A 19503-nucleotide genomic window follows, 5' to 3' on the forward strand; every position below is an offset into this window, starting at 1 on the left:
CTGGATTTTTCAGATGAGTGAAAGAGAAATAAAAACATTTTTTCAAGTCAACAATGTTACTACTTACTTTTTGGTTTCATTTAACTCTTTAACTCTCTTGAGTGACCAAGACAGAATTTCTCCTTATAATATCAATACAATATCAAGCATAAAAGTGATGAAAATAAAAAAATATTAATTAGGGATTATTAGTTGATCCAATACCAAATTCTCCAAATTAACATCATAAGAACTGTATGGCAGACAGTAAGGAGAATTACTGATGAGATCTTGGGGAGTTAAAGGGTTAATATTCCAAGTGAGTAGAGATAGTTGTCCCTACAACCAATGAGAATTTGATTGTCAAACACAACAGGTGAAGAAAATACTTCACTAGGCAATGAATAAAAAGCTAAAAGAACTCCTGAATAAAAATCCAGAATATACAGGCTTCCAACACTTGACAAAGCAAACACTGCTAATTGAGTGTCATGCCCATCACAAGGCCTTGCGTTACACATTGTGTGACAAGACATATTTCCCTCAATCATGGCTACAAAAGGACTTGAATACACAGGTCCATCGGTTGTAAATCTCCACAAGAGCTCACCAGTTAGTGACAAGCAATACACAGATTTGTCATGTGAGCCAAAAAAAATACAGTGTGAGATCCTGGAACCATATCTTATATCATGGTACAAAGTCGGTGAACAGAACACTGAAGCTTGTGTCTCAAACTCCCATAGCTTATTACCCTGGAAGTCAAAACAATAAACAAACCCATTCACGCATGCGCAAACTACACCAATGGGTGTCAATAATGGTGATGCAAACAATGGCTTAGGACACTGCTGACTCCAAAGTATTGTATGTTCAGTAGCATCAATTGCAAGAAGATGGCCGCTTAGTGTAGCAATGAATACTAAATGAGGTTTCTTACTTATACATGGAGAACTGAAACAAGATCCTGCACCGCAGTGTGTTGCAGAAATGCACTGCCTATTTGTGACATCAAGGGCATATAAATAGTGATCATGTGACCCAACCCAGGCCACCCCAGTCTGGGGGTCAATGCAAGGAGAACTTTTCACTGCTGCTCCTGTTTGGAATGTCCAACTTGTTTCACCGGTGAAGCGGTTGAGTACATACACTTGGCCATCATAACAACCTAAAAAACAACAAATATTAGGTTCCATTTGATAAGATAAATTAAAATAGCAAATCAGGCCATTGGCAATACCATCACAATCATTACAGAGGCCACGTCAGCTTTCTACATTCACCAGAAACTGTGAATTATTACTAATATTGTTTGCAAGACATGGTCTTTAATTTGTCTCAGTTCAAGCTGAAAGAAAGGAGGGGAGGGAAGGGTAGGGAAGAGTTTGAGTGAAGAAAACATTTTGAATAAGCAAATCAGCAGTATTTTAGCCTCTTATTGACATTTTCTTTTAAAATGCATACTCATGCATTGAGAATCTTGATACCAGTAATGGAGAAAACCACTCCAGAGAAAGTAAAAACAAATTCTATATACAAACACTCAAAGTATGTATTCAGATCCTGTAACATAATCACAGCATCTCTCTCATATGCCTTATTTACTCACGAGTAACTCCTGCCATTTAATTAAAAAACAATATACAATACCTTACCCACTATTACATATCTACCACAGAGTGAGAGAGCTGCAGAAGATTCTATTCTGTCCCCCAGCCTACTCTCCCACAGGACTTTGCCATCACTCAGTCTGATGCACATGAACATGTGACTATGGGAACCAATAAAAACTTCTCCTTCAGACCTCCCTGGTGCACGAACCACAAGAGGTGATGCATCAATACATTTGTACAGACAAGTTCGCCACTGACAAGAAACAGAAACTTTTCCTATGGCATTGTTAAAATTTCCTATATCTAGGTTGACATTCCTGGGAACTTTACGATCTTGGACAGAAGAGTAGAACTCCTTAGAGACCTTGGTCATTATTGGTGATGGTGCAGCCTCACAGGACATCATACCGGCCTGAACACTGGTTTGACTGGCAGGAAATGTTTGTGCCTTGCTTGCCACAAGCCTATCTGTGCTTGGTGTTGAATCTTTACAGATGTTACAAATGGTAAACTGGTTTTGTCTTCGTACAGTACAAAAACAGGTTTTCACATCAGCTACACTGGATAGGGCATTTGTGCTAGAGTCTTCACTTTCTTCTACTCCCTGGATCTTTTTTGCTGCCTGGTTATTATAAAGGGAGGCACCATCAGCTAGAGTGGAGAATTTTCTCTTCACTGGAAGAACAGGCACTTGTTCAGAAGGAACACTAATTACAAGAGTAGGAGATACTTCATTTGCATCTTGATGTAGATGATGTGTCTCCTTGGAGTCCAGATCCTTTCTTTTATCAAGAATATTGAGTTTTCTCTCAAGGTAACCACAAAGGGCACCAAAGGGTTTTGTTAAAATGAATTACGGTCGTTTCGCCTACGGGTCGTTTCGCCTACGGTCTGTTCGCCTACGGTTAGAGTCGATTCGCCTACGTCTCATATGTCAGTTCGCCTACGTGTTAAAACATGTGTTACAACAGTTGATTCATCTACTTTATGTGCGATCGCGCTCGGATCCTAGTCGGTCGATTCAATTCCTAGAGCGTGACTCATAAAGTCAAGCCTATCGAAGTTAAATAATTGTAAATAAGGAGCGTTCGTTTACCTGAAAATTTCCGTTTTAATTTGATTCATCTTCGTTCGAGTAAAAACAAGTTATGTAAATATCGCATATTCTGAGTTGCGAATTACACGGTTCTCCAATTACACTCAGTAACCATGAAGCGTACTCATTTCGCGACATTTTAATTCTAATACACTTATTACATGCGGGGACGTTTAGGTTATCCGAGTGACACCTGCCCCTTAAACAACAGATCATTCGCGTTTAATTCCACAGGGCGCAGAGGAGTTCATTGTGACGGTAGGCGAGGCGAAAAGTTTACCGAGCCGGTCGTACGATTCGCCTGTGTTAACTGTATAATCGACACATTACATACATAAACTAGTTTATAGAAATAAAAGATTCAACGAGTCGCCCGCCAAATCGACGCAGAAATTGAACCGACTGTCAAGTCAAGCCGAAGCTAATTTCGTATATGTTAATGAAAAGTCTCACCTTCTTTAGTTTAGGCGCCGCTCACGCTTCACAAGTCTACACAAAGACCGTAAACAGTGGTTTGTTTACTGCTCTGCTCGCGCTTTACACGACCACACAAAGACCGTAAACGGTGGTTAATTTCATTTTAATACACATCTTAATGCTCAGTTTTACAATCGCACGTTTCTTAAATCATTTTAAGCAAAATATCTTTCACACATTCGTAGACGACCGGGTTCCGCCATGATAAAGTTTTTAAAAACGAACTTAGATGTTTTAGCGCGTTGTTTTTCTAGCCATCGAGGATAGAATGGAAGGAATAATACAAGGAACAAAGACTTTTAATAATTCCGATTTAAAGCTTCAACATCTGACTCGTAGGCGAACTGACATATAAGACGTAGGCGAATCGACTCTAACCGTAGGCGAACAGACCGTAGGCGAAACGACCCGTAGGCGAAACGACCGGATACCGTTAAAATTATGTCCAATAACTCTGAAAGATCAACTTCTGTCTCCTTCTCTTCAGTTACAAACATCTCAATTAGATCCACCAGCCTAACTGCATTAAGAGATGATCCACCACAAGCAATAAACATGTCATCTTCCTTAAAATCTCTTTGTTTGACATGAAAAAAGTCATCAGCCTGTCTTTTCTCACCGTCAGTAAAAATCTTCTGTTCACCATTGGTTTCAGTGACTTCCAAGACTTCATTCAAGGCATATCTTAAAAACTCTCTCATAGACATGTCCACTAGCTTTGTTCTTTTCTGAGCCTCAACTAACAAGGAGCTTCTGTCGACCTTTCCATGAGCTGTCATTGGAAGGTGAGAAATCATATGTACTGAATCAGGGCAAGCATCAACCGGGAAGATGTTCAGTATGCTTCTTTTAGAAGATGACAGTTCATTGTGAACATGTGACAGAGATTTGTTTACAACAAATAGGCGAAGTTTATCAGGTTTTCTGTTGGCAGTTTTCTCTAAAACCAAGGAACATGTCATTTCTGGGAACTGCTCAGAAATCTGCCGTTCAATCCAATCCAGATTTATTCTTTTTCCCATTCGCTTGATCTGCCTGTCTTTGCGTCCTCGGTACCAAATGGTCTTGTCTTTTACATAAGCCCAGTCCCCTGTGGCACGCATTGTTCCCAGGTGGAGTTGGGTTTCATTGTCTAGGAGACACACTCTATTTACACCACCTAAAAAGAGAGAAAGAAAAAAATTAGATTCACTTGTTTTTCTCCCCTCAGTGAATTAGCATAGAATGACTGTGCGGAAAAATTATAAATCAGTATAACAAATTTGAAGCAGTGAGTGATATTTAGGGCACAAGCTGTTGTTTATCCCTAATATCCCACAGAAACCATACTATTTTAGTTCATTCTACAAATCAAAGAAAATGCAATTTTTACTTGTAAGTATTTCAAATTTGGCTGAAATACTACTGGTACTGGCCAATCACATTATTTTCAAGAAATCTCTCAGCTTCTACCATAAATAAAATAACTTACCAATGTATATTTGTCCCACTCCTTCCAAAACAATTTTCCCATTAGCATCTCGCACCTCAATGGTTGTGTCTGTCAGAGGAGTACCAAGAGGTACTTCACTAACCCAACTGGCTTTGTGGCTCTCCAGGCTTACATGTCCAGATGTTGAAATACCATGAAAATCAGCACTTGTATCCTCCAACTCACGATCAGTAATTTTATGACAAGATGCCCAACAGGAAACTTCTGTGATGCCATAAAGATTATAGATTGAGCTGTTACTCTCAGGAGACCTCCATTTTCTAAGAGTGGAGAGGGTAGGGCAGGCTTCGCCACCAAATGCAAGCACTCTGAGAGATGAATCTTTATCGAGAATCTTTGACTGAATCAGTTCTTGACCAATGTGGTACAACAGTGATGGAGTGGGCTGTTTGAGATATAGAAATAAAACTTAGTCTAGACGGAAAAGGACTTATGCAGTATCACTTTGTCTTACAAGTGATCACTGTGGTCATTTTGAGAATCCTTGCAATGCTATTCTGAAAACTTTGAAGGAGCAAATTGTAGTTTGTATGCAAAATTTTCCAAAATTAATTTTTGCTGAGGAAATCAACAGATAATTTTCTCACTAGGCAAACTTGTCAGAGTTAAGTATCTAGCTCAAGTGAAGGGGGAAGTAAATCCTTTGGGTGAGTGGGTGGGGCCAACCAGGGTATGGTTCTCAGGGTCTTGTATCTCATAGAACTCTAACCTGTAAAATAGTCACTCTTTCTTCGTCAAAAAGAATGCTGCAAAGCTTAGACGGCACCATTTTAACATTTTCAGGCACAATTACAAGTCTGGCTCCTGCTGCAAATGCTGTGAACATCTGAACAATGAAAGGATCAAAGGTGTAAGGAGAGGTGAGGAACATTACATCATCAAATGTCACTTGGAAGATGTTCCTGTGGAATATGAAGAATAAGTATTGTTGTTAGTGCTAGATTAAACATGTGTAAATATTGTGGTGTATGGATTCCAGAAGGTGATTCAAGAGCTCAGGGGTAACATGAGGAAAATTTGAAGCCTTAAAAATGTGAAACTTTGTACAAAAGTGTGTAACTATAACCCACTCCTCAGCACTTGTCACAGTTTATTTGTATAAATACATATTTTGCAATAACATTCATGAAGCAGCTCTTTACTGTAATGCAGACCATGTTGCCAGGCAAAATACTTTACTTTTCCTGCCCCTTCCCCTTACATTTGAGGAGAAGCTCCTTGAAAGTGAGTTTGTACAATGCTGTGTTGCCCTTATTAGTTGATTGTACAATATCCACCTCTTAAAAGGCAATCATAAGTTTCAAGTTCCTTTCTTTAACATCAGAGAAGAGTGTAATAAGAGAGGGGGGAGAGGGGAATCACCCCTCATCCTCACCACTTCTAAATCTGCTACAGTGACTAAACATTATAGTAAACGTACCTCAAGTCAGTGATGTTTGTCACTATGCACATGTGTGGCACTCTAATGGCTTTTGCTTCACCTGTTGTACCAGATGTCTGCATGACATATGCAATGCCCTGATCCTCACTATTCTCTTTCCCCTCCCTTAATTCATCTTGCCATCTTAAGAGTATAAAACCACTGTTAACAAGGACTTGATCACAGACAAATTCTACTTTGCTGCCATTAGGTAGAAATGGTTTCCATTGCAGTAAACATTTTTCAAATGATTCGAGTAGCTCTTCTTCTAATAAAACAAGATGGATGCTCAGTTTCAATAGAAACTTGCGGATCATGTCTGGAGGCCAGTTCAAATCAATTGGTGCAAAGCAATTTCTAGACTTCAACACTCCAAGAATGCAAGACACTAAACTAATTGACTGTTTGGAATATATCGCTATGGTTTCCTGTCTTTTGCACAATGTCTCCAAAATGTCTTCAACTTTGGACGCTTGAACAACCAGTTCTTTGTACGTGATGTGTTCTCGCATTGATCCAGAGTTATAGGTGACGGCGACATTACTCCCAAAAGAACGGGAAGTCGCATCGAACAGAGCGTCGAGAGTCGCCATTAAGCTGACTAAATTACATCATCTCAAGCGGAAGTCCTTAAAATACTTGCAAAATACAAATAAAAATTGATTAGAAACTTTTCTTGTGTAATTTCAATATTTTAAACAATTTTCTCGGTGCTATAAATGCGAAGAAATCCAGTAAGTTCATCCGCCATGTTAAAGCCCGCACTGACTGACCAGCTGTCATCAAAAAACTGTAGACTCGTGGGCATTTCATTGACTCGAACGCCACTGTCCAATGAAAAGTTTACAACTCCGAATTTAACAAAAAATTCGGCTCAGAAACAAAATGAACACATTTCTTTCTCGTTTAAACACTATATTTGCGTTTACTTTAACAGTACTCGCCGCCCTGACATTCCTATGTTTCCTATCGACGCTTTTTAAAGCTCATCAAGCCCCTCTTCAGTTACAGACGAAGAAAGTTTTGGTGTGAGTATCAATGTCTTTACGACCTGATCGTCGATCGTTGACAATGGCAGAATATTCGGGTTTCTTGTTCTAACACGTGTCTTCCTCTTGATCTTTTGAATAGTAAAAATGTTCAAGACTTCAGTGTTTCTAAGGAAAAGAATGACTTGGGATTTATAACGTTTGACCTTGAAGCAGATATCCTTTTTGCCTTTTAATTTTCTGTACATGTTGTGTGGTTGCATTGTGCTGTTGTGCTATTTCTCCCCCGCCTCCCCCCCCCCGATCATTCCCCCATCATCCCCACAAGATTAAATGGACCTATAATTTTACTTAGATGTTGGGTTACCATGGTTATATGGTTAAGAGCTGTTTGTTGCTTCGCAAGCAGACACAGATCTAAGGCTAGCAGACAGATTTGAGGCCCCATGGTAAAATTTTTGGTTCCAATCTCACCTATAAACCCTTAATTTAATGTTTTTATTCCTATTGATGATTTTAACCCTTTCACTCCCAAGATCTGATTTTTAATTCTCCTTACTGTCTACCATACAATTTTTATGATGTTAGTTTAGAGAATTTGGTATTGGCTCAACTAATTATCCCATAATTGATATTTTTCTTTATTTTCATCATCTACCTGCTTGGTATTGTGTTGATTTTGGAAGGAGAAATTCTGTTTTGGTCATTTGTGGGAGTGAAAGGGTTAAGGGAATTATTTTTACAATATCTGTAAATTTTCAAACAAAAAGGGAACAAAAAGAACAATTGCAACTAGAGGACATTATTTTATTGAACACCAACTTGTTTTACAGCTAAAACTGAAAGAAATGTATGAGAGATGAGCATCTTATTTCTTTGGAACTCATGGTATCATTGCTCAAACACTTAGAAGTGAGAATATAGGCAGTGATCATCACCTTAAGAAGCCCTTAATTGTTTAATAGATAAGTTCTTATTGTCATTACTATAGGAAATATAGAGAGAATGTTCAATATATAAGGAGAAAACATTGACTGATGCTAGAAAACTAAGGGTTAAATCTTATGAGTGATTTGATCAAATATTCCTTCAAGTGGCTGTCACTAGTTTTGATCAGTTTTTCAGCTTCCATGGGGTGTCTACTGACTTAAATTTAACCCATACTTCCCTTTTTTCTTCTTTATCAATCTATTTGAATTTATTTTTAGCAGCCATATGTTTGGGAAGTGCAGCATTCTTTGCTTGATTATTATCCATCTAAAGGCATCAAGGATCATTTTTCATCTGCAAGAATAATCAACATAACCAAATTGTTCCTTAATGAGTCTCAGATATGAAGGGTATCTTCAACTGGAATGTAAAACAGTTATTCCTTTATTTAACAGCGGAGTACTCTACAAAGAATAATGTAAGTTTGTCTTGGGCATTTGACTACTGTAAAAACCAGCAGATAAGCTGCACCTTTTTTCCAAAAATCTTCACTAGAAATTAGGGGTGCAGCTTATTTGCAGGAACATTTGAAAAAGGTGTCATTGATGTCTATGCCAATGTCCGTTAACTGATACTTTCGCTGCCAATCTAATGCCTGGTTACCAAGCTTCAAATGTTCTGCTCATGTTCTTGTTGCAATGCAAAAATCTATGGAAAAACTGTGTTGAATGAAGAAATTCCTGTCAACAAATACCAGAAAAAGATCAATCATATGTCAAAGTCAGTAGTAATAATGTTCATTGTGTTAAAGTGCTAAAATTGTGGGTAAGACTTTGAAGTATTTTCCATTGCAATGTTAATGGTGAGTTAACGTTCAATGAACAGTGGATGAAGAAGAATTCTCAAGACTCAACTTTGGATTTCTTTTTATTTCTTTCAAAAAACTTTTTTCCAAAATTTGAGCTGTTAAATTCAGGGTGCAGCTTATCTGCGGGTTTTTTTATGGTAATTTCTCCTTACAGCATCACTCCTAAACCTCACTTATAGGACACAAGAATTAGGGAAGTGATCAGAAACTAAAGAAACTCTTGACTGTTTTATAAGTTCTCCTTGTCAACACCTTAGGAAACGTGTAGGGAATAGTATGGAGAATATGCATACTGATGTTAGGATGTAAAGGGTTAATTCTCTCAGCTAACTTAAACCCTGTACATCATAACATCAGTATGCATATCCTCTGTTCTGTTCTCTATAAATTTCCTTTGGTACTGATAAGGAGAATTTGTTTAAGAATCAAAGCTTCTTAGGGTGGTGATCATTACCTTTACTCTCATGATCTTCATGAATGATTTAGCAGTATTTCTGTAAGGAGAAATTAGATGCTGGTCAGTCTTGGGGTTTATTCCCTTTACATTAACCAGTCCAATTTGAATGTTTTCTTGTTAATTCTCTTATTCAGAAATTTAACCAAGTTGTGATTTGGGATAAGATCATCTTGCGTGGAGACAGTGCAGTTCTACACTATCACGGCATGAACACCAAGTATTACTTCTTTGATGATGGTCTTGGACTCAAGTAAGTGCAAACTGAAAAAGAAAAGGTTTCTGCCAAAGCCAGGCTTGGATGTTATTTGTATAAGGAGTGTTTTTGGGATCACCATTATTGCCAAAATAAATGTTAAAAGAAAAAAATCCACAACTGTGTTATCACTACATCATCACAATCAGTATTGGTAATAACATGATTTTGAGTGCAATTTGGTGTTGAGAAACACAAGCAAATTTTTCAAAGACAACGAAATTGCATAAGCCTGTAGGGCAAGTGCAATTTGTGGGCCCTGAAAAATTTACAAGTGCTCATTACACCAAATTTGCAAGAGAAATCATGTTATCATGTAATCATGTTGAAATCGTGTTAATAACGTACAGCCAAGCCAAGCCAAGCCAAGCCAGACAAAATTTTGAAAGCATGTGCATGCTGTTTGAAATTTGTACTCATGTTTCAACTTTGCACTCATATTACTTGAGAATGCACTCATTTTCAGTCAACCAGAAGCGTGTAATTTTTCTTCATTTACATTATTGTATTGATTATACATGTACAACTGTAGCTACTAGTAATATGTGAAACCCAACCTCTGTAACTTCTCCAAAATTTTTTGTGAGATTATTTCACTTGCTTTTTGGAACACTACTGACTAAAAATGAGATATTTTAGCTCTTAAAACTTTGGGGAATCCATTAAAAAAAAAACTTTGAGTAGCGATGAAAATGTTATTTGCCCTTGTCAAGAGGACTGGATTTTTCTCACCTCTGTTAAAGCTAAGTCTGTAGAAGTATTGTAACACAATATAACAAACTGTTTTTACCCTTCTGCAGGGGAAACAAGAATGTCAGCCTCTATTTATCATGGAATGTTATCCCAAATGCTGGTATTCTGCCTTTAATAAGCCAAGAGAACAAGTTTTATTTCGACTTCCCAGAAGAATACACTGTCAACAGGGCTGGCTTTGATTACTAAACTTATTTAATTGGTGGGCATTTTAAGTCCAAATGCCACAAGAGTAAACACTCTGAAGTTGTGCCTATTACATAGAGGGCCAGTTATTTCAACAAAGTTTAGCCATTGTTTAACAAAACCACATTCTAAACTTTCTTGAATTTAGCTGAATCTTCTATTTCAACATTTATTTTTGTGATCATTGTCAAGAAGGCCAAAAGTTATCTGTGGAAGGACATTTGTGTAATGAGAACAACCCTCTATTAGAGAATAATTATGTAAGGCCCACTTGGTGTATAAAACTGGGGTTTGGGTTAGACCTGGTATAAATAACCAGCCCACAGAGTTTCCTTGTTCAAAAATACTAGCACTATCTTCATTATACACACAACTTTAGTAAAGGCTCCCATTTTGTAAGAAGTGGTTGAGCCCTATGTTTACCATATGATTAACCTGAATGATATTTTTAAGTTTTGTTTCATATTTATGTCTTAGTAGTGAAAGTTCTCTGGCATGTTAGCACTACAACTGACGTTATTTTCAAGTTCCCTGATCTTGTATTTGTGTTGTTAAAAAGTCCATTTTGATCTCATTCAATCAGCTAAAGTTTACTATGGTTTATCATTGTTTTGGCATCCTATCTTTTAAGTCGTCTTGTGTCATTATAGTGTAATATGTTACATAAAAGCCATTGAAATAGTTTTACAACAATGTACTGTATCAGAAAGACCTCCTGCACTGGATGAGGTGTTCATGTACTGACAAAAGGTTCTGAACCACAGAGAAGTGACCTCACCACAAGTTATTTGTCTCAAAAAATTAAATAAATGAAAATTAATCAGCATCAAGAAGAGGTCTTCTCTGACTTGCATAGAAGTAACAATAATACAAAGTGGATTTTAAAAAGTTGCTAATGAATAAAATAATTGGAGAGAAATGTTTTGCAAAGCCAGATCACCCATGATTAAAAAAAAAATCAGTTCATTAATGCATAAAATGACTTGAGAATTATTTTGCAAAGCTGGATCACCCATTATAACATGCATGATGTTTCAACCCTTTTTGTAGCTGATAGAGGGAAAGTGGGTCATCCATCATGTTTTGGAAACAGGATATGGAGTTGTGTATTCATAGTAAAACACACCCTTGACATGTACAGCAGGCTACATGATGGTTTATACTTTATTGCACGTTCATAGAAATTAAAACTGTACAGCAAGATACATTCTCAAACAGCATAATGATATCACAGAACTGATTGTAGTTATTTCACCTCATAATGCAAACTCTGAAGTTAAAACTGATGAATATTAAGATTTCATAATAACTAGCAAACTGAGACTCTTGATAAGAGTGATCAGAGCTTTAATTCTCCTTAAAATTCTGATATACAACACAACAGACAGGAAATGAAATTTCAAAATAAGTTTTCAACATTGAGAATTACTTCTACTTAGCAGTTGATTCTCACTATAAGGTAACAAGAAAGGTGTTGTCTCTTGTTTGAGGAATTACCTTTCCAATCTTAAAGGTTGAAACACACCAAAGTTTTGTGGGAAGTGTAATATTTTAAATTACACATCTCTTCAAGGAATTCTGGCTCTCTAAAAAAATGCAACAATGAGCATTAGAGCATGGAATCTAAAGATCTCAGCTTTTGAGGTTTGACTCCTCAAGGGGAAGCATAATTCATTCTTCATCCCATGCTTGTGACAAGATGAACGACATCTCTCTCTGTTACTTGTACATTAATTCCACAATTCCAAAGATAGAAATTGGACCACTACTTCTTGCCTTTGCTGGGTTTTGAACTTCAGAGTTTGCAAGTTTTGAAAGACATAAGAATACCAAGCAACAGCCACCAAAAAAATTTACAATGTAGCATTACAGGTCAACTGAATGCTTGATTGATTACAATTTATCTTACAGCCACTGTCCTTTACAGTTGACATCCAAAGCTAGCTACCTATCACAAGAAAACAATTCCTATCAGAGTAAAAAAAAATTACACATTCTTCCTGATTATCAAAACAGTTGCAGAATTTACTTGATAGAGTATTTCGGAGCTCAAGACTAACTTAATATTAACTTGCCTAATGGGTAAAGATCTTCTGTATTTGTAACCTACATGTGCTCGCAGAAATCTCAGTAACCAGTGCCTAAAGCTCATTAGAAATTGCTAAAAGGGAACTGGGTCTACTGCATTTTGGAGACAAAACCAAACTGGATGCCTAACTTAATGATGTGAGAAGAGAAGACACTAGTCTCTTGTGCCAAAGTTGAGATTAAATAAATTGTGATAAATTTCCTTTTTTTTTTTAAACCCACTCTTGCAGCACTTAACCTGTTGACACTTTTCAAGTATCTTAGTTTACAAGAATGTTGCAGGAAAAAAAAAAATGAAAAGGACAAAGGAGAGAGAAGAAGAAAAAGCATTTCCTAAAACATAATTTGAGGTTTGAATTGCAGTTCAGGTTAACCCTTAAACTCCTAGAAGTGATTGAAATGTAACTTCTCCTTACAATTGCCCATACTTTATCCTGGAAACAGGCAATGACAATACTTAGGCTTATCAAGCAGAAGTTTTTATCTTGATCTAACACCAAATTCTCATAACTGGTGTCATAAATGTGTACCAGTTAGATGGGAGAATTTACAATCTGATCTTGGGTTTTAAAGGCTTAATAAAAGACAAAAAAGATGACTTAGACTTAGTGAAAGTGCTGTGGACAATATCTGTCCACAACACCTTTGCCAAGTCAGCCTGTGCCTTATTGGATCATGTTTGTCTTGAGCCCCAAGACACCTGAAAGTCCCTTAAAAATTAGTACTTAGAAATACATTTTAGTAGCATTATTTTCAATCTAACTCCTTGCTTCATAAAATAGGATGTAGCCTGACTCGGAAGACTTTTGGATTTCTGATGTCAAACCATAGAACTCCTCTATTGCTTGAGCTTCGATTTTCTGATGAAAGCAAAATAATAGTTAAAAAGGTCAATGGTATTTTGATTATGGCAAACTGGTATTAGTAGCTCAAAATTCTCAAGTTGATGAAAGGATAAAAATGTTGTTAATTCCTTAATTTCTCCTAATTAGCAGGGAACTGAATTCTTTTCATGGATATTGGGTCATAAAAAAATGCTTGATGTATCATAGTGACAGTTAAGGATATAGACTTTCATTAAGCACATGGTTTTCAGTTCAAGTGAGTTAAGCTTGTTTTTATTGTGGAGTTAGGTTTTTTTCCTTAGTTTATCAACAGAACAAGGCATACAAATATTGATCTGTTTTTACTGATTGGACCTTTTTGTTTGTTGTTGATTTGGTTTCTATTTTGCTTTTTTCAGTGAATATGTGTATTTGGATTTCAGTGAAGCACTTGTTGATGTGATAAACTTCAAGTTCAGCATATCTCAAATTTTGCCTTGTCATTTTTAAGTAGTGAACACTGGGCTCCTAAATACATGAATGTAAAAGTTGTTTACTGTGGAAATACCTGTAAATAACTGTCACCTGAAAACAATTTAATGTATTTTAAAAATGACAACAACAACCCCATTCCAAGTAGTGCACTAACCTCTACAATATCATCATCAAAGAGAAGCCAAAGGCCATGGCTTTTCACAATAGTAATATAATGTCCCCGGTTTGGTCCACTGAAATAACAAAATTAAAAATGATATGCCATGAACTAAACAGCAATTTAAAAGTCAGCACCCAAAAGTACTAGCAGAAAAATTTTAAACCTCTTTACAGACTTAACAGATCTAAGTGACATGATTACAAGTTTCGCTAATTATTACAACCTATGGTGCAAAGAGTTATGTCCTTACGGGATTATCATTGATACATATGTTTCCGGGCTATCACAAGAATCTGGCATTTTATACAACTTCTCTTGATGATAATTTTCTCATTTCACTTCACCTGCTTGTATAACTTTTTCGCCAGAAATTGTGAGGAGAATTATTGAATGTTTACAGAAAATACAGAAGATGTGAATTTCAGAAGAAATCATTCACCTGCCACAATGTATGACAACAGCAACAAGATCATAAAGTTTTTCATGGTTTATTGCATCATCAGACTAGGAAAAAAAAACATGCAATACATTGCATTTGTTGAATATATTTGACTCAATACCCTAAGTCTTGAATTACAAAAAAATAACAAACAAAACAAAACAAATTATTCTTAGTCTTTTGGGCATCTTAAAGACCAATTTTTCTCCAGCTGAAGCTTATCCAGGTCTCTGAAGCATCTTGCAGTGTAGAGTATTGCTGCTCCCCCCTAGATGGGATTCCAGTCCATTACAGGTAACCCCCCCCCCCCAAAAAAAAAAACCCCTCTCACCCCCATCAGCATTTCATCAGGCTTCCCTGACAGTTAGCTACTCATTAATACACTTGGATGGAGAGAGGTATAAGAAAGTCTCAGATCCATGTTTTTTTTTCTGAATATGTGTGACTGCAAATCACTAGGAGTCATGTTATGTGACCAGACTCCAGCAGTCCACGTTTGAACTTCATGCAAGGCAGTTTCAGGGAAGGTCAACTCCATCTGTGCTTTTCTTCTTCCTGTTCGAAATTTTTCATGTATGTTCTGTAAATGTATGTGAGGTGAATTCTCTTTTTGTGGAATTCAGGATGGCAGCAACCATGTTGACTTTTTTCAGGTGAAAGTGAACATCCATCTAACAAGCTGAAAATCTTAGAACCACTAACTTCTAAACTCAAACTGCCAACCACAATTTGATGCTTGGAACTAACACACCAAACCTGGATCTAAAACTCTCTTCTGTGAAGTGCAAGTGTCCTGCCCAAAAACATAACACAATGACCCAAAGGTCTCAACAGAGTCTGGCACCCTAACCAATAAACCACCACACCTCTGTCTACTTAAGACCATAGGAACTCACAATGATTATAATTCTGTTGTACTCACTGTATTGAAGAGTCTCAGTTCAAAGGGGAACACTACTCTGTATGACAACTTTGCATATCTCTGTAACTGTTCCATGTATTTAAACCTTTTCAAGTGAAGTGCTAGAATCTTTGGTAGTTTCTTCACTCTCATCCTGGAAGACAAATCACAATTGACAGCATTATACAGGTCTATAGACATATGATGGCCAAATCTGCATTAATAAAATCCTGGATTGTACTAACTTTACCACCACCCTCTAATCCAATTGTTCAGTTTTGCATATGTGGCCTTTGTAACAGCAATTGCCCTTTTATTGGTAAGAATGAGTTACCTCTTCTGTGCCTCCTGTTTACTACAGCATGTTTCACAAAAGTACTTATGCTCACTGCAAAGTGTCTCGGTAGAGGAGAAGCCTCTGTTTATAAAAAAAGAAAGAAGAAATTCAAGGTTAAAACTACATTTATCTAAAGTATATTACTAACTGCCCTTCTTGACCTGAAATACATTTTGATATACAACTTCTATATAACTCACTATCTTTGTTAGAAGTATAACTTACAGTACATGTACAACAACCTCTGTTCTCTGCTCGTTACACTGTACTTATGTGGGTTGAGGGTACATATGGCTGATTTTAAGAGATAAACTACAAGGCTTAAAGTAGCTATTTAGAGACCACCAGTTCTTTACAAAAACAATTTGGCGAAAATGTTACTTACTTAAGGCAATGTGTTATTGAAGTATTTTGTTCCACATCCACAGAAAGATCCAGAAATGATTCATCCTTACTACTGACCTAAAATCAAAAGGAGTTTCATATATAGATTTAGCCAAGCCTAAAAGCAGAGCTCGCATTTTTCTTTCCTGCACGTCTCAAGGGCACAACGCCTTGCCCCGGCCAGGACTAAAACCCGGGTTGTCCGACTCAGAGCCCAGTGCACTGACCACTGGACCACTGAACAAAGCCATGGCGTTGGTGTGCCTGCGGTACAGTTGACCATGCATGTTAAAAGTAGCATCTTGTACAGTTGTCCTGTCTTACATCCAAATTTTTTTGGCTTGATGGGTTACTACTATTTTGTATAATTATGGGGCTACGCTCTGCGAGCTCCACAATGATGGTATTGGTTCATTCTTTGAGGACACTGCTGAATAAAAAGGTAATAGCTGCTTGCAGTTATGATTTGTGGTAAAAATACTGCCAATTTCAAGTACAGTGACCGTTTTACTTTCATCATTCTGACTCTGGCTGCTTTCATCAAGCCTCCCAATTCATCTTTGTCATCCAACAGCAGCAAACATCATAAATACCAATCTATCAGACCACCAAATATTTAACTCTGTTAAGTCCCATGTGTGACCAAAACATAATTTCTCCTCACAATATCAATATAATATCAAGCAGACAAGTGATGAGAACAAAGAAAAATAAGGAATTATTATACGTGTAAGTAGGTTCAACACCAAATTATCTGAATTGACATCATAAGAATTCTAAGGCAGACAGTAAGGAGACTAATTGGTGAGATCTTGGGAATAAAAAGGCTTCACTAACTGTTTCACAGCAGAGACATCTTGTTTCATTTGTTAAAATTCCCTCAAAGATATCATGAACCCAGGTAGGTTCTGTCTTGTTATTCTGTTGTGATCCTCCATTTGTTGTTCCAGCAGAAGACACGCTACTTTTACTGCTTACACTACTGGTGCTGCTGTGTTTGTCTTTGTCTTTTTCTTTTGCCTTTTCACCTTGAATTAAGACATAAAAGATCATGGTAAAATATATCATAGAACCCTGTTAACCCTTTTATTTGTACATGTATGCCAAAGATCCAAGAGTCAATTCTCAAAAAACTGCGTTTCTTTTCAAGCTAGTCGAGAGAATTTTGTTTATCTCCAAACAGTATTTTCCTCTTTGATTCTTACTGTTGGTCTAAATCACTTTCCATCTCAGTAATAAGTAAGTGGGATCACACCCGAAGATTGAAGGACTGTATAATCTTATTGCCAAAAAATTATGCCAAAAATACCAGACCAGGGATTCAAACACTCCTCACTACAATTAACATTTTTGTTAGACAACTACTTATTTGATGACAAAAAGACATTCTCAGAAACAAGAATGATAATATTGTCATCCATATAAGAAAACAAAAAGGTGAGCTCACACCACTGGCCCACCAATGAGTGGCTTCACTAATGGGAAATGAGCAAGAAAATTGCCGCTCGCATCCCCCTGGTTGGGTTGCTACTCAATCACATTTAACCTCAAAACATTTTTATACACTTGCCTGAAAGTTCCCCTGTACATACTCCTAGGTGGAGACAGCCTAAACATTTGGCAACACGTTTGATCTGAAGTCCTTTGTTCAATCAAGAGACCACCAGATGTCCCAGCCTCCCCTCCCTTCCTTCCCCTCACCCCCAAAGAAAAACAAAATATCAGTAGTTATAATCATTAACAACTTTAATTTATTCGTGCATCAAATAAACTCACCTTGTAACAAATCTGCTATTGTATTCAAAAGATAATTAAGGAATTCATGGGCATCCTGTTGCATGTAGTTGTCAAAAAGTTCTGTGAAAAATATGTGCCAGTTATTATTAAAAAATATTACCTTTACTTCCTCAAACATTAAAGTTTACATCAATGAGACTAAATTTATATCAGCAGATATCTTTTCAGTCAAAAGTAGCCTGGTGTCTCTGAAGATGACAACTTCTTGTTGTAAACAAAACAATACTCTTATATGAGTGATATTTACCACATGATTAGAAGAAGGGAATTCATTACTTTTTTTCTGACTTCTGGTGTAATTATAGGTTAACATCTGTCACCCTTAGAATCACATTGTCCCATAAATTAATTCAGTAAATAATGGCCAGTTGTGATAGTTTATTTTGCAATTTGGCTTAAAAACAGTTGACATCAATGCCAAGTTCTGGGGAATAAAAACTTATCAGAGTTTATTTTCCAGAACTATGCATTACTGTTTAATCTGAATTTTCATTAATCAAAAGGGTATTTTGACAAGGCAACTTTGCATCATATATATTACCGGCATGTAATAATCATTCAAATTCTTAGAACTTCCTGGAAGCCGGAAGCTACAACAATCAAATTGACAATAAGGTAATCAGATTTCTAACTTTTGTAAAAACAAAAGTAAGAAAAAACAAAGAAAAAATTGTAAGAAATCTGCGTGGTCAGCAAAAGTCTTACTTATGTTCTACTGGTACGGTTTCATTAGCTGCAGAGGCGAAGAACCTTAAATCAGTTTTTAAATCATTTTTACGTTATTTTTTCAAGCTAAAATCCTTTCGATCTTTCAGCAATTGCATGATAGAGATTTGAAAAGCAACTGCACGAAAATAATCAAAAGTACGAAATTAACGAGTTTGTTTGATTAAAACAGCTTCTTGCAGTTCCTACGCGTACCACGTACACAGAATCATAAAAATTAAATTTTTCCTCACCGTTTTCTTTCCTGAGTCTAGCTACGAACTTCTTGGGCGCCAAAACACCAACTTTTTTCTTCTGCGAAGCGATGTTACCAAAAAGATCAGCCAGACACGTCAGTAACGATTCCTTCCTCTTGGAAAGAGGTTTGTAGCCCAAAACTCGCTCGCGGAACGGGCGACAGAAAAATAACGCTTGCAGAACTGAATTGCAATAACATGTGTTTCCAAACTGCAGAGAAGGAGTTTAAAATACATATCAGCGCCTTAGTCTGGTGTCTGTCTCTAAAATGAGCGAAAGAATGCGAGCATACTTACATTCACCAAGCCAAAATAATGTTCATTTTGCGGAAATTCATGACCGATGTCCTTCTCCAACTGAGAAGCGGTGGCACCCTGCAAATGTGGAATCCATCGATTGAACTGATTTCAATTTCACACAGTTGTATAACACACTTTAGAGAAAAGTTATTCCTACCATAATTGTCCTTCAACCCATTTCTTTAGCCCATATTTCCCACACAATATTTTGAACTCAGTCAGAACTCGATTTGCAATTACTTGAAAACCAAAATAAAGTTCAAGTTATGAGTGCGCATGACTGAAAAGTCACCAGTCTTTTTC

The 19503-nt window shown here is 36.8% G+C and overlaps 3 protein-coding genes across 3 annotated transcripts; 1 reads left to right on the forward strand and 2 right to left on the reverse strand.

Annotated features, from left to right (window-relative positions):
- Positions 1-260: 260 nt before the first annotated feature.
- On the reverse strand, positions 261-6806 carry LOC136278239 (beta-alanine-activating enzyme-like). Its single transcript, XM_066161733.1, has 6 exons — positions 6078-6806; positions 5367-5559; positions 4637-5042; positions 3468-4324; positions 1635-2442; positions 261-1147 (listed from the first exon to the last, which is right to left on the reverse strand). The coding sequence occupies exons 1-6, from the start codon at positions 6668-6670 to the stop codon at positions 279-281; spliced, it is 3726 nt and encodes a 1241-aa protein (XP_066017830.1). The 5' UTR covers positions 6671-6806; the 3' UTR covers positions 261-278.
- A 100-nt stretch (positions 6807-6906) lies between these two features.
- LOC131782440 (signal peptidase complex subunit 3-like) lies at positions 6907-11432 on the forward strand. Its single transcript, XM_066161083.1, has 5 exons — positions 6907-7105; positions 7209-7279; positions 8395-8474; positions 9456-9571; positions 10375-11432. Exons 1-5 carry the CDS (start codon positions 6963-6965, stop codon positions 10514-10516), a joined length of 552 nt encoding a protein of 183 aa, XP_066017180.1. The 5' UTR covers positions 6907-6962; the 3' UTR covers positions 10517-11432.
- Positions 11433-11663: 231 nt separating this feature from the next.
- LOC131782438 (ubiquitin carboxyl-terminal hydrolase 46-like) lies at positions 11664-19468 on the reverse strand. Its single transcript, XM_059099172.2, has 11 exons — positions 19358-19468; positions 19198-19275; positions 18898-19111; positions 17918-17998; positions 16979-17169; positions 16143-16219; positions 15755-15838; positions 15442-15574; positions 14520-14584; positions 14075-14153; positions 11664-13461 (listed from the first exon to the last, which is right to left on the reverse strand). The coding sequence occupies exons 1-11, from the start codon at positions 19358-19360 to the stop codon at positions 13360-13362; spliced, it is 1107 nt and encodes a 368-aa protein (XP_058955155.1). The 5' UTR covers positions 19361-19468; the 3' UTR covers positions 11664-13359.
- Between the last annotated feature and the right edge of the window lie 35 nt (positions 19469-19503).

Source organism: Pocillopora verrucosa, chromosome 14, assembly GCF_036669915.1.
Source record: "Pocillopora verrucosa isolate sample1 chromosome 14, ASM3666991v2, whole genome shotgun sequence".
NCBI lineage: Eukaryota > Metazoa > Cnidaria > Anthozoa > Scleractinia > Pocilloporidae > Pocillopora > Pocillopora verrucosa.

Bases quoted from the DNA above. Each gene is read 5' to 3' on its own strand.
- LOC131782438 (XM_059099172.2), bottom strand. The intron at 17,999-18,897 runs GTGAGGAAAAAT...TATTTTTCACAG, and splicing joins TAGACTCAGGAAAGAAAACG to AACTTTTTGACAACTACATG. The intron at 13,462-14,074 runs GTTAGTGCACTA...TGCTTTCATCAG, and splicing joins TTGATGATGATATTGTAGAG to AAAATCGAAGCTCAAGCAAT.
- LOC136278239 (XM_066161733.1), bottom strand. From the start codon at position 6,670: ATGGCGACTCTCGACGCTCTGTTCGATGCGACTTCCCGTTCTTTTGGG. The intron at 5,560-6,077 runs GTACGTTTACTA...CATATTCCACAG, and splicing joins ACAAACATCACTGACTTGAG to GAACATCTTCCAAGTGACAT. The intron at 4,325-4,636 runs GTAAGTTATTTT...CTCTCTTTTTAG, and splicing joins AGTGGGACAAATATACATTG to GTGGTGTAAATAGAGTGTGT.
- LOC131782440 (XM_066161083.1), top strand. From the start codon at position 6,963: ATGAACACATTTCTTTCTCGTTTAAACACTATATTTGCGTTTACTTTA. The intron at 7,106-7,208 runs GTGAGTATCAAT...TCTTTTGAATAG, and splicing joins CAGACGAAGAAAGTTTTGGT to TAAAAATGTTCAAGACTTCA. The intron at 7,280-8,394 runs CAGATATCCTTT...CTTAATGAGTCT, and splicing joins TATAACGTTTGACCTTGAAG to CAGATATGAAGGGTATCTTC.